A 13,499-nucleotide genomic window follows, 5' to 3' on the forward strand; every position below is an offset into this window, starting at 1 on the left:
ACACAACACGTCCAACTCTGAAGTGGATAGAGCCGCAGAAGAACACGATGATACTCAGTGGCCTCTTCATTAGGCACAAGAGGTACTGGAATAAAGTCGCCACTGAGTGTCTGTGACAAGTACAATGTAAAACTTACTTGCAACAGCATCACAGGCACGGAGCATCAGAGACACCACATTCACAACAAAAAAAAAATCAATTAAACACATTACGCACAGGTTTTACTGGAAAGGACACAATTAGAACAAAGACAGATTAGCATTGTTTCTGTAGTGTGGTTCCTTAAGGATGAAAAAAAGTACTTCATGTTCTTTGCAAACCTCTAAGGAACACCACAATCTCTAAATTAAATTAGACTGTCAAAATGATTTTTCCATCTGGAAACTGCTGCCCAAATGCAAAAACTCCTAGTTATTCCTGAAGTGAGTGACTGACATTTGGGATACGGAAAGGAAGATCCAGACAATGAGACAAATTACTGAAACATCTCCCACCCAGGGCAAGGCAAAAAGAGGGGAATACTTTCCAAATGTACATCACTGGGCAGATCACAGAAACACAGAACAGTGTTTTCAACGAACAGGATTTCAACAATGTTCTAACTTAACTGTACATTAGTACAAATGACTTTCTGAAAGGCAGATTGTGAAAGATTCAAGATTGAGGTTGGGGCAATGCAGGTTCAATTCCTGATGCTGCCAGTTGGAGGTTTGTACAATTTTCCTGTGACTGCGGGGGTTTCCTCCGCATGCTCTGGTTTCCTCCCGCAGTCCAAAGACCTACTGGTTGGGAGGATCATTGGTTATTGTAAATTTTCCCATGTTTAGGCTGGGATTAAATTGGGAGATGTTGGGCAGTACAGCTCCAAGGGCCAGCAGGGTCTACACCATGCTGTATTTCAATAAATAAAAATGGTTTATTGTCATTCTTTAGTGCACAAGTGTGAATGAGAACGAAATGATAGTTACTCTGGATTCAATGGAGCATAAAACAAAACAAAGTACACATAAACTCTGCTCCTATGTCTTATGGTCATGTAGTAGGTTCTGGGGAGAAGGCAGGAGAATGGGGTTGGGGTTGGAGAGGATAATAAATCATCCATGATGGAACAGCAGATTTGATGGGTTGAATTGTCCAGTTCTGTTCCTAGGTCTTGCGTTCTTAAAGAACCCAATAAAAAAAAACAATAAATACAAATACACAAGCAATCCTATAGAACACAACACACACACTGATTATATGTACATGAAGTGCTGCTGGGTGATGTGTATGTAGCAGTATGGGGAGTGGTGGGTTAGATTATTGGGGGAGGGTGTTGATCAGTCTGACAGCTTGGGGGAAGTAACTGTTCTTGAGTCTAGTGGTCCCAGCATGGTCGCTGTGTCGCCTCTTCCCTGATGGGTTGGGACAAAAGGAAAGGAGGTATTCAGAAAAGAGGCGATACTTTCTGAACATGGATACCAAGGCGTTTGAAGTACTTACACTGTCCAGTTCTTACACTCTTCAGTTGTTGAAGCTTCACTTGAAAATGTTCCGTCAGGACATTTCTCACACACTGTATCTTTGAAATGTGTTCCTGAAACACAGAATCAATGTCATTGTGGGTAACTTGTAGAGTCTATCATACCACTGTCAGAGAGACCTTGTTACTTTCCACACTCCTCTTCAAATGGCTAATTTTCTTCACATGTGAACAATGTTCAACAATGAATCAACTAACAATTTTTGCACTTCCACTTCCAACAGTGATGAAGTTGTCACCTGTAGCATGTTGAAAATATCAAAGAATCCACCTCACTGAGTAGTTCTCAGTTTAGCAGCAAATATTTTTTGAATCTGTTTTTACATCCACAAATACCTTCAGTCAGTTACTAGGGTCTAGAAATATACCCATGCTTCTCGGTCACACCACTGTACAAATAACACTCCCAGCTCCGAGCAGCACAGAAATGGAACAGGCTATCGTGTTTTCCTTTCCTAATGGGCCTCTGTGTCAGCTGAAGAATTTGCTCAGACTTTGGAATAACAGTGAGAGAAGACAGCAGATAAGGCAATAACAAAGTAATGATATTAGAGCCGAGGAGGAATTTTTCTTGCCAGAGGGTGGTGAATCTGGGGAATTCCTCGCCACAGACAGCCATGGAGGCCAAGTCATTCGGTATATATAAAGTTGACAGATTTTTGATTAGTAACGGCGACAAACTGAACTGAAGAGATAGAGGAAGGGGCAGTTGGCTCAGAAATAGAGAAATCCTAGAGACGGTGCAGAGGGAGGGTAGGCAGGTGATAGAGAAGGGACGCGCTCAGATCGATGGTTTGAGATGTGTCTAGTTTAATGCAAGAAGCATCATGAATAAAGCGGTTGAGCCTAGACCGTGGTTCAGTACTTGGAGCTATGGAGATATGGCCATTACAGAGACTTGGATGGCTTAGGGGCAGGAATGGTTAATTAGAGTGCCAGGCTTTAGATGTTTCAGAAACGACAGGACGGGAGGCAAAAGAGCTGGGGGTGTGGCACTGCAGATCAGAGATAGTGTCACAGCTGCGAAAAAGGAGGAAGTCATGGAGGGATTGTCTATCGAGTCTTTGTGGGTGGAAGTCGGAAACAGGAAGGGGTCAATAACTCCACTGGGTGTTTTTTATTGACCACCCAATAGTAACAGGGACATCAAGGAGCAGACAGGGAGACAGATTCTGGAAAGGTGTAATAATAACAGGGTTATCGTGATGGGAGATTTTAATTTCCCAAATATTGATTGCCATCTCCCTAGAGCAAGGGGTTTAGATGGGGTGGAGTTTGTTAGGTGTATTCAGGAAGGTTTCCTGACACAATATGTAGATAAGCCTACAAGAGGAGAGGCTGTACTTGATCTGGTATTGGGAAATGAACCTGGGCAGGTGCCAGATCTCTCAATGGGAGAGCATTTTGGAGATAGTGATCACAATTCTATCTCCTTTACAATAGCATCTGAGGGATAGGAACGACAAGTTAGAAAAGCATTTAATTGGATTAAGGTGAAATATGAGGCTATCAGGCAGGAACTTGGAAGCATAAATTGGGAACAGAAGTTCTCAGGGAAACGTACAGCAGAAATAACGTGAGAGAACAGGACCAATCAAGTGCAACAGTGGAAAAGTGTGTATGGAACCGGAGGGGAGAGCAGAGATACTTTGCTTCAGTACTTACTACGGAAGAGGATCTTGGCGTTTGTAGGGATGACTTACAGCAGATTGAAAAGCTTGAATATATAGACATTAAGAAAAAGGATGTGCTGGAACTTTTGGAAAGCATGAAGTTCAATAAGTCTCCAGGACCGGATGAGATGTACCCCAGGCTACTGTGGTAGGTGAGGGAGGAGATTGCTGAGCCTCTGGAAAATGATTTTTACATCAATAGGGATGGGAGAGATTCCGGAGGGTTGCAGATGTTGTTCCCTTTTTCAAGAAGTAGAGGTAGCCCAGGAAATTATAGCGCAGTGAGTCTTACTTCAGTGGTTGATAAGTTGATGGAAAAGATCCTAAGAGGCAGGATTTATGAACATTTGGAGAGTCATAAGATGGTTAGGAATAATCAGCATGGCTTTGTCAAAGGCAGGTCATGCCTTATGAGCCTGATTGAATTTTTTTGAGGATGTGGCTAAACACATTGATAAAGTTAGAGCAGTAGATGTCGTATATATGGATTTCAGCAAGGCATTTGATAAGGTACCCCATGCAAGACTTATTGAGAAAGCAAGGAGGCATGGGATCCAAGGGGACATTGCTTTCTGGATCCAGAATTGGCTTGCTCACAAAAGGCGAAGAGTGGTTGTAGACGAGTGATATTCCGCATGGAGGTCGGTGACCACTGGTGTGCCTCAGAGATCTGTTCTGGGACCCTTTCTCTTCATGATTTTTATAAATGACCTGGATGAGGAAGTGGAGGGATGAGTTAGTAAATTTGCTGATGACACAAAGGTTGGGGGTGTTGTGGATAGTGTGTAGGGCTGTCAGAGGTTACAGCGGGACATCGCTAGGATGCAAAACTGGACTGAGAAGTAGCAGATGGAGTTCAACCCAGATAAGTGTGAAGTGGTTCACTTTGGTAGGCCAAACATGATGCAGAATACAGTATTAATAGTAAGACTCTTGGCAGTGTGGAGGATCAGAGGGATCTTGGGGTCTGAGTCCATAGGACATTCAAAGCTACTGTGCAGGTTGACTCTGTGGTTAAGGTGGCATACGGTGCATTGGTCTTCATTAACCATGGGATTGAGTTTAGGAACCGAGAGGTAATGTTACAGCTATAAAGAAACCAGGTCAGGCCCCACTTGGAGTACTGTTCTGGTCACCTCACTTCAGGAAGGAAGTGGAAACTATAGGAAGGGTGCAGAGGAGATTTACAAGGATGCTGCCTGGATTGGGGAGCACACCTTATGAGAACAGGTTGAGTGAACTTGGTCTTTTTTCCTTGGAGCAGCAGAGAATGAGAGGTGACCTGATAGAGGTGTATACGATTGAGAGGCATTGATCGTGTGCACAGTCAGAGGCTTTTTCCCAGGACTGAAATGGCTAGCACGAGACGGCACTTTTTAAGGTGCTTGGAAATAGATACTGAGGTGATGTTAGGGTGTTTTTTTTAAACTCAGAGAGTGGTGAGTGCGTGGAATGGGCTGCCGGTGACAGTGGTGAAGGCGGATACGATAGGGTCTTCTGAGAGACTCCTGGACAGGTACCTAGAGCTTAGAAAAATAGAGGACTATGAGTAACCCTAGGTAATTTCTAAGTAGATGTTTGGCACAGCATTGTGGGCCGAAGGGCCTGTATTGTGCTGTAGGTTTTCTAGGTTTCTAAAAGTTACATGGAGAAGGCAGGAGAACGCCAAGGGATTAAAAGTGATAATCAATCAGCCTTGATGAAATGATGGAGCAGACCTGATGGTCCAAATATCCTAATTCTTCTATATCTTGTCTTCTGGTCTTAGTGGATTAGTTACAATTACAGTACATATACAATATATTGCCATGTCAGTGCTGGTCAGACTTGATGGGCCAAATGGCCTAATTCTGCTCTTATATCTTATATTGAGTTGTTCAACAAAGAACTGGAGCAGATCCAGGGGAATCTCAGGTTTCTGTGATCAGGAGTGCACATCCAAGCAAAAAAAAAAATGGACAAAAGTGGCTGAAAGTCAAGACTGCCCAATGGTGGGTAAAATGGGAAGTGGGATGAATTAGCTTATTAAGATACAAATCCAAGGACCATTCCAGCTACACTCAAACTAGGGGGCCTTAGGCAGCCACCCTCAGAGCAAACTCCATTTGGTGCCAGTGATTTCAATTTCCCCTGTCCTGCCCAGGGCACAGCACTTAGTAACGACATTCCATCAACCTACCTTTCTCTTTAACTCCTTCACCAGGTGGGCATGCTGTGTGCTTTCTGACCATCTGACAATTAGCAATGCAATAATACCCTTCCCTGGGCTCACATATCGTATTGTGAAAGGCAGTACAGTTTTCTTTAGTTTGTAGTCCAGGCTCTGTAAATACAAAACATTTATGAGGTTGATATTGAATTACAATAAACTGCTTTCTGTTTCAAGTTAGACAGAAGAAGATATCAAACTGAATCAGGATTTGCCTGATCGTGCCTGCTCCGCTATTCAAAAAGATCTCAGCACCTTTCTCTTACACTAAACCCACATCACTCAAAATCTAAAAATATATCACACTTGGTCTTAAACCACATAACTGGTGAGCCTCTCAAAGTAGCTGTGCTCTGTGACCCAATGTTCCAGATGCCCCAGCAAGGAAAGATGTTATTCTTGTCGATCCCACTAAGAAAATTTAATTTTTTTTTTTTTTTTTTAAAAAGTGTTGTATGATCATCTCTCATCCTCATTCTAAACTCTTGAGTAACATAGGCCCTGTTAATCTTTCCTCATAAGACAAATCCTTATCCCAGGAATTCTTGTTGGGCTTCCTCTATCAAAAATATGTCTATCTTCAGACCAAGACACCAGATGTGTACACAACATCCCAGGTACAGTCTCACGAGAGCTCCACAAACATTTAAAATATACTCCATTTTCCCATTATTATTCAAAGTGAATAAAGAATTTTATATTCCATTTACCATATGTCACCCATTCACTTAGCAGGTTCATATCCTTCCATTAACTTACTCTGCCACCTGCTTTGTATCTGAAGCAAACTGAACATATCACTCAAAAAGCAAAAATTGCACACGTTGGAAAATTGAAATAAAAATAGGAATTGCTATAAATATTAAGCAACAACATAACAACAAATTTCACGACAAATGCCAGTGATATTAAACCTGATTCTGATCTTCAGAATTAGCTGATCTGTCGAGAGAGAGACAATACAGTCCTTTTATTCCTTCCTGTTACCATTTCCTTTTAACAGGTTCTAACATTTCTCGATTGACTCATTCTGAGCTAACTGGTCTGTGTCACAACCAGTGCATCCAGTACATCAAAAGACAAACTTTTTAATGATGTGAAATGCAGTCATTAGATCCCAATGATTTGTTGGTGTTCAGGGTCCTCAATTTCTCCACTGCTACTTTTTCTTAATTCATTTCAGCTCTCTATTGTCCCCAGACCAATGATTCACCACTATTTCTGGGAGCTTTCTGCATTTTCTTCTCTGAAGACAGGCATAGAATATTAATTTCTCAAACACTTACTTATTTACCAATTTATCATGTCTCAAGGATCAAAAGGAGCAACTTTATTCACCACATACATTTACATGAATGAGGAACTTGCTCTGGTGTGTTGGGTCGACAAGTAGAAAAAATGCACATGAACCAGATGTTCATTTGCTATTTTTCTTTCTCACAACTTAACCTTTTATGGTCTCATTTTCTGCTTCTGACCAAATTTGTCTAGTATTCTGCGTGCCTTTTTCGTGTCAATTTGTTGATCATCCTCTGAAATCCGAAAGCAGAATCCCATTCCTCACCTTCAAGGCAGTCCATTCCTTTCATATAATAATCAATAGAACACGTACAATCCGGGTGAAGATGCCTGGGGAATACTGTTTTCCAGATTAGAGGCCTCTGACCAGTGGGACATCAAAGTGATTGCTGCTGGGTACTCTCATCGTGCATCATGCAGATCAATGATTTATCACTACCTTAAGAACCCGAAGGATCAGAAATTAAATCAAGATGCAACAAGTAATACCTGTTTGATTGATGAGCAACAGAGTCGTTGGCACCTGGGCAAGGAGCCAGCCTATATGGAAGTTTACTCGATACGTTTATTCTTGTCCATGGTATAGCTAAAAAAATGTTGCATTAGTGTATTGCGTTGCTCAACCTTGATCGTAAGAACGATCAATAATATTAGTATTTTCAGGTGCACAATGATTCTATATTGAAAATAATATGTTTCATGTAACTTTCTGCAGTTTCACAAAGTTTTCTCATTAAAACCCTGAACAAAGTTTCTGGCTCTGGAGATTCTTGAGGTGTTTAACTCCTTGCCCAGCTTTGCACACAACGCACTGCGAGGGCAGTTGAGATAAGTCTTTAGAATGTGGGAGGAAACTGGAGCATTCAAAGGAAACCTATGTGATCATGGGGAGAACGTACAAACTCCTTACAGACAGCGGTGAAAATCCGACTCCAATCTTACAGCTGGTGAGCTGTAGTGTTACACTAACCACTACGTCACTATGCTACCTGTTCTGAACCTAGTGAGTTACGGTCTACTGGGGGTCTCTATTCTCAATCCTCAAGTCCAAATTTTAGGTTCCCAATTCCTGGAACCCAGAATTCCTAATTACTGTCCTGTCCTCTAAACTCTGATTGCTGCCTGTGCTTTAAATGCCTGGTCCTTACTCTCCAATCCCATGTTCCTGAACGCTGGCTTAAATCCTGAATTCCCAATCCGTCTCCTGCCTGGAATTCTCAATCTCCGTCCTAGGTTCTGAATTCCAACTATCTACACTCATCAGCAGCGGCAGCATCCGTACGTCTTGAGAGATGATGGTGTGACACTTTTTCTGGTGATTCTTGGGGTTGTAGACTTGGGGTACTATTTGCATTTTCTTGAGTGGCTGTACAGACCAACCCTACGGTGACAGTCTCTTTCACAGCAGCTGCAGGTGGTGGAAGACTGTTCTATGGTGATGCAGCTCTGGCTTTTCTTCTGGCTCTCTTGTTGATGAGTAGTTTGGTCCTTGCTACCTCAGCACGTTGTCCACTGCTTTTGACTGCAGCCCTCCATGCTGTCTGATCTTCAACTGTTTCCTCCCATGTGCTGAGGTCGATGTCTGCCAGCTTCACGTCACACCTGCAGACGTCCCTGTAGCGGAGGCACGGTCTTCCTTTTGGAGGTAATGCTCGCCACGAACCACGTCCTTGGGAATGTGACCCTGGTCCACCCATTTGACATGGCCCAACTATCTGAGACGTCTGTGGCTGGAGAGTGTGTGGATGCTGCAGGTGTCAGCCCATTGTAGAACCTGTTGGTGATTCTGTCCTACCAGGAGATGAGGAAGATGCACCTGAGGAAGCATAGGTGGAATGAGTTTAGCCTCTTATCTTGCCGGATGTATGGTGTCCAAACCTCGCTGCTGAGCACACACGCCGGGTACACACTCAGCTTGGTCTTTGTCAGCTGTCTGTTGCTCCACACTCTCTTGTTCAGTCTGGCCATGACAGCTGCAGCTTTGCCAATCCTCCTGTTCTCCTCCGCTTTGAGGGACAGAAGCTGGTGATGGTCGACCTAAGATAGGCGAAGGAGTTGACTACATCCAGAGAGCCACTATTAAGGGTGATGTTTGGGGGAGATTCTGCACCCTGGGCCATGACGTTTATTTTCTTCAGACTGATGGTCAACTCAAACTCCTTGCAGGTACGGGCAAAGCGGTTAGTCAGATGTTGGAATCTGCCTTCAGTGTGTGATGTCAATGCTGCATCATCTGCAAACAACATCTCATGGACGAGGGCTGTCCTAACTTTGGCCTTGGAGTGCAAGCAATCAATGTTGAACAGCTTACCATCAGCTCCTGGGTAAAGATAGACCAGTGCAGTCTGCAAAAGCAGAGGAAACCAGCGTGGAGAAGAAGATTCCAGCTAGGTGCCAGGACACAAGCTCGTTTCACTCCACTGCTCACCGGGAAGGCATCAAAAGCTGCTCCATTGAAGCAGCCGAGCTGCTGAATTCCAGGTTTCTACACTCAGTGGCCATTTGATTAGGTACCTCCTGTATCTACTCAAGTGGGCGCTGAGTGTACATTCGTGGTCTTCTGCTGCTGAGGCAAATCCACTTCAAGGTTCGACATGTTGTACATTCGGGGACACTCTTCTGCACACCACTGCTGTAATGTCTGGTGATCTGAGTTACTGTCCTCTTCCTCTCAGTTTGAACTAGTCTGGCCATTCGCCTCTGACCTCTCTCATTAACAAGGCCTTTTTGCCCACAGAACTGTTGCTCATTGGATCTTTGTGTTTTTCACTCCATTCTCTAACCTCTAGAGACTGTTGTGTGTGCACGTATGGGGGGGGGGGAATCGCAGGTCAGCAGTTTCTTAATACTCAAACCACCCTATCTGGCACCAACAATTATTCCACAGTCAAAGTCACTTAGGTCACACTTCTTCCCTATTCTGATGTTTGGTCTGAAAACAACTGAACCCCCTGACCATGTCCGCATGCTTTTATCCATTGCGTTGCCACCACATGATTCGTTGATTTGATATTTGCATTAAAATGCAGGTGTACGAGTGTACCTAATAAAGTGGCCACTGAGTGTAAATTCTCAATCCATACCTTGATCACATGATCTACACTCCAAACATTTCTCCGATCCAGTGTAACGGTCAGAGTATTCTCCATCTGGGCATTGTTCACACTCTGTGCTGATCTGACGAGTGCAGTGTTGAGATACTCTCCAACCTGCAACAAGACAAGGTGTGCATGGGAAAAGGCAGGCATGGGATTACAAAGCAATCAGGTAACCAGTTACAATGCAGCTCATTTCAAACAAAACCTCACCTGAGAAATGGTATTGTTACTAAACAAGTAACATTAACTCAGGATCATTATGATACATAACGGAGTTTGTGTTAGCAAATTGGAATTGAGGTCTTTCTTTGATACTCACACTATAGCTCTGTGGGTTTGAGGTGGTTGATAAGGCCAATGTGGGCTACACAGTCTCCACCACAGTGGAGTGTGTGACTGGGCAGGTTTGTGAGATGGCACATTTATTCTTCTATTTACACAGGATAATATTCTTTTATTATCTGTCTGTTCCCAACAAGTTGAATTGAATTGACTTTTATTACTTACATCCTTCATAAACATGAGGAGTAAAAATCTTTACGTTATACTTCCATTCAAATGTGCAATTATGGTAATTTATAACAAATGTTATATACAACAGGATAGTCAATATAACACAGAAATACAGAAACACAGAATTAATCAGTCTGATGGCCTGGTGGAAGAAGCTGTCCTGGAGCCTGTTGGTCCTGGCTTTTATACTGCGGTACCGTTTCCCGGATGGTAGCTGCTGGAACAATTTGTGGTCGTGGTGACTCAGGTCCCCAATGATCCTTCGGGCATTTTTTTTTTAAACACACCTTTATTTGTAGGTGTCCTGAATAGTGGGAAGTTCACATCTACAGATACTCTGGGCGGTCCAGACCACTCTCTGCAGAGTCCTGCAATTCAGGGAAGTACAGTTCCCATACGGCCCATCAAGATGCTCTCAATCGTGCCCCTATAGAAAGTGCTTAGAATTCTGGGGGCTATACAGAACTTCTTCAACCATTTGAAGTGAGAGAAACACTTGTGCTTTTTTCACCACACAGCCGGTATGTACAGACCATGTGAGGTCCTCGGTAATGTTTACGCCAAGGAACATAAAGCTGTTCACCCTGTCAACCCCAGATCCATTGATGTCAATAGAGGTTAGCCTGTCTCCATTCCTCCTGTAGTCCACAGCCAGCTCCTTTGTTTTTGCGACATTGAGGGAGAGGTTGTTTTCGTGACACCACTGTGTCAGGGTGATGACTTCCTCTCTGTAGGCTGCCTGATTATTATTTCAGATTCGGCCCATTAGTGTAGTGCCATCAGCAAATTTCATTAGCGGATTTGAGCTGTGGGTGGCGACACAGTCATGGGTATACAGGGAGTAAAGGAGGAAGCTTAGTACACAGCCCTGAGGGGCACCTGTGTTGAGGGTCAGAGAGGCAGAGGTGAGGGAGCCCACTCTTACCACCCGCTGGCGATTTCAGCAGAAGTCCAGGATCCAGCTACACAGGCAGGGTGAAGGCAGAGGTCTGAGCTTCTTGTTGAGCCTGGAGGGCCTTATGGTGTTGAATCAGAGCACACTACAGCACAGAAACAATCCCTTCAGCCATGTAGTCCTTGCTGACCTGGTCTTCTGCATAGCCCCACCCATGCAGAATCATGGCCTTCCAGACCTCTCATCCATGTTCCCATCCAATTGAACTCACATCTATCATTTTGTGTGGCAACTCATTCCATGCACGCACTCTAGTCTCACCAAACCTGAGGTGATAAAACCCGTAAGCATTCACCCTTTGGATACCCATCAATTTTTTGAAATTTATTTCTTTACGGGATGTGGGCGTCGCCAGCTAAGCCAGCATTTACTGCCCATCCCTAGTTGCCATTGAGAAGGTGGTGACGAGCTGCCTTCTTGAACCACTGCAGTCCCTGAGGTGTAGGCACACCCAATGTGTTCTTAGAGAATTCCGTGATTTTGACCCAGCAACAATGAAGAAATGGTGATGTTTCCGAATCATGATGGTGAGTGACTTGGAGGGGGACTTCCAAGTGGTGGTGTTCACAGGTATCTGCTGTTCTCGTCCTTCTAGATGATAGTGGTCGTGGGACAGGAAGGAGCTGCCTTAGGAACTTTGGTGTGTTGTTGCAGTGCATCTTTAGACAGTACACACTGCTGCAACTGTTCATCAGCAGTGGAGGGATTGGGTGCTTGTGGAAGGGGCACCAATCAAGTGGGCTGCCATGTACTGGATGGTGTCATGCTTCTTGAGTGTTGATGGGGCTGCACTCATCCAGGCGAGTGGCGAGTATTCCATTACACTCCTCACCTGAGCCTTGTAGATAGTGGACAGAGTTTGGGGAGTCAGCTGTCACTCCTGCAGTGATGTCCTGAGGATGAGATGATTGACCTCCAACGACCACAACCACCTTCCTTTCTGTCAGGTATGATTCCAACCAGCAGAGGGGTTTCCATTGACTCCATTTTAGCTGGGGCACCTTGATGGCATACTCAGTCAAATGCTACCTTGATATTGAGGGCTATCACTCACTTCACCTCTGGTATTTATTTCTTTGGTCCATGTTTGGACGAAGGAGGTGATGAAGTCAGCAGTTGAATGGCCTTGACGGAACCCAAACTGGGCATCTGTAAGCAGATTATTGCCGAATAGGTGCTGCACTGTTGATGACCACCTTCCACTACGCTGATGATCTCAGAACAGTTACATTACTTTGCTCAAATCTCAGAAGGGATTGCTTCAGGAAGCTGGCGTTGTGCCTACCTACGACACCGTGACCCATCCATCAGAGCCAGCTGACCAGTGCTGGGGTTACAGGCCTGTGAACAACGTTGATGTCAGATCCCTCAGGAACTGGTCATATACATGAATAAGAAACCAATTGCTCTGCAGAAATATTAAAGACAGACCTTCAATTCTCTATAACCAAAGGAGAAAGAGCAATCTTTTATCTCATACTAAAAAGGGAAAGGTCACTAATGAATCATTTATTAATTTTAACCACTCATACTTTAAGCATTTTTAAATTTTAAAAAATCTATAGTTTATAGTGGTAGGGATTCTATACGATAGAGGCATGGCTTACCTGCTTCACACGATGGACAGCACAAACCATTATGTTTATACTCCCATTCTGTACAATCATCTACATGTGAAGCTTCTATTAACACCAGTGACAGGATCAGGATCAGACAACCTGTAATTAAATAGTTAAATTGAGGGATTTTAGTAGTGCCAAAGAAATATTTCCTGTTGAAATCACACAGCATTACTGGTGATTATTTTAAGTTATTTTACTGTAATCCATAGATTGAGTGTATTCAAGAATGGGAGCAGATAGCCCAGGAAATTATAGACCAGTGAGTCTCATTTCAGTGGTTGGTAAGTTGATGGAAAAGATCCTGAGCGGTAGGATTTATGAACATTTGAAGAGGCATAATATGATCAGGAATAGTCAGCATAGCTTTGTCAGAGGCAGGTCGTGCCTTACGAGCCTGATTGAATTTTTTGAGGATGTGACTAAACACATTGATGAAGTTAGAGCGGGAGATGTAGTTCAGCAAGGCATTTGATAAGGTACCCCATGCAAGGCTTATTGAGAAAGTACGGGGGCATGGGATCCAAGGGGACATTGCTTTGTGAATCCAGAACTGGCTTGCCCACAGAAGGCAAAGAGTGGTTGTAACATGTTGGGAAGAATTAACAGT

At 43.7% G+C, this 13,499-nt stretch overlaps 1 protein-coding gene across 2 annotated transcripts in view; it reads right to left on the reverse strand.

The window, feature by feature from the left end:
• The window catches only part of LOC140188652 (tumor necrosis factor receptor superfamily member 5-like), a 39,307-nt gene that overhangs the window by 14,622 nt on the left and 11,186 nt on the right, over positions 1–13,499 (reverse strand). For both annotated transcript variants that reach the window (XM_072245124.1, XM_072245123.1), the window contains exons 3-6: positions 12,878–12,988; positions 9,788–9,913; positions 5,376–5,519; positions 1,484–1,577 (exon numbers count right to left, since the gene is read on the reverse strand). In XM_072245124.1, the coding sequence (XP_072101225.1) occupies positions 1,484–1,577; positions 5,376–5,519; positions 9,788–9,913; positions 12,878–12,988 (475 nt within the window). The remainder of the gene's footprint in view (positions 1–1,483; positions 1,578–5,375; positions 5,520–9,787; positions 9,914–12,877; positions 12,989–13,499) is intronic.

Source organism: Mobula birostris, chromosome 27 (assembly GCF_030028105.1).
Source record: "Mobula birostris isolate sMobBir1 chromosome 27, sMobBir1.hap1, whole genome shotgun sequence".
In the NCBI taxonomy this organism is placed as follows: Eukaryota; Metazoa; Chordata; class Chondrichthyes; order Myliobatiformes; family Myliobatidae; genus Mobula; species Mobula birostris.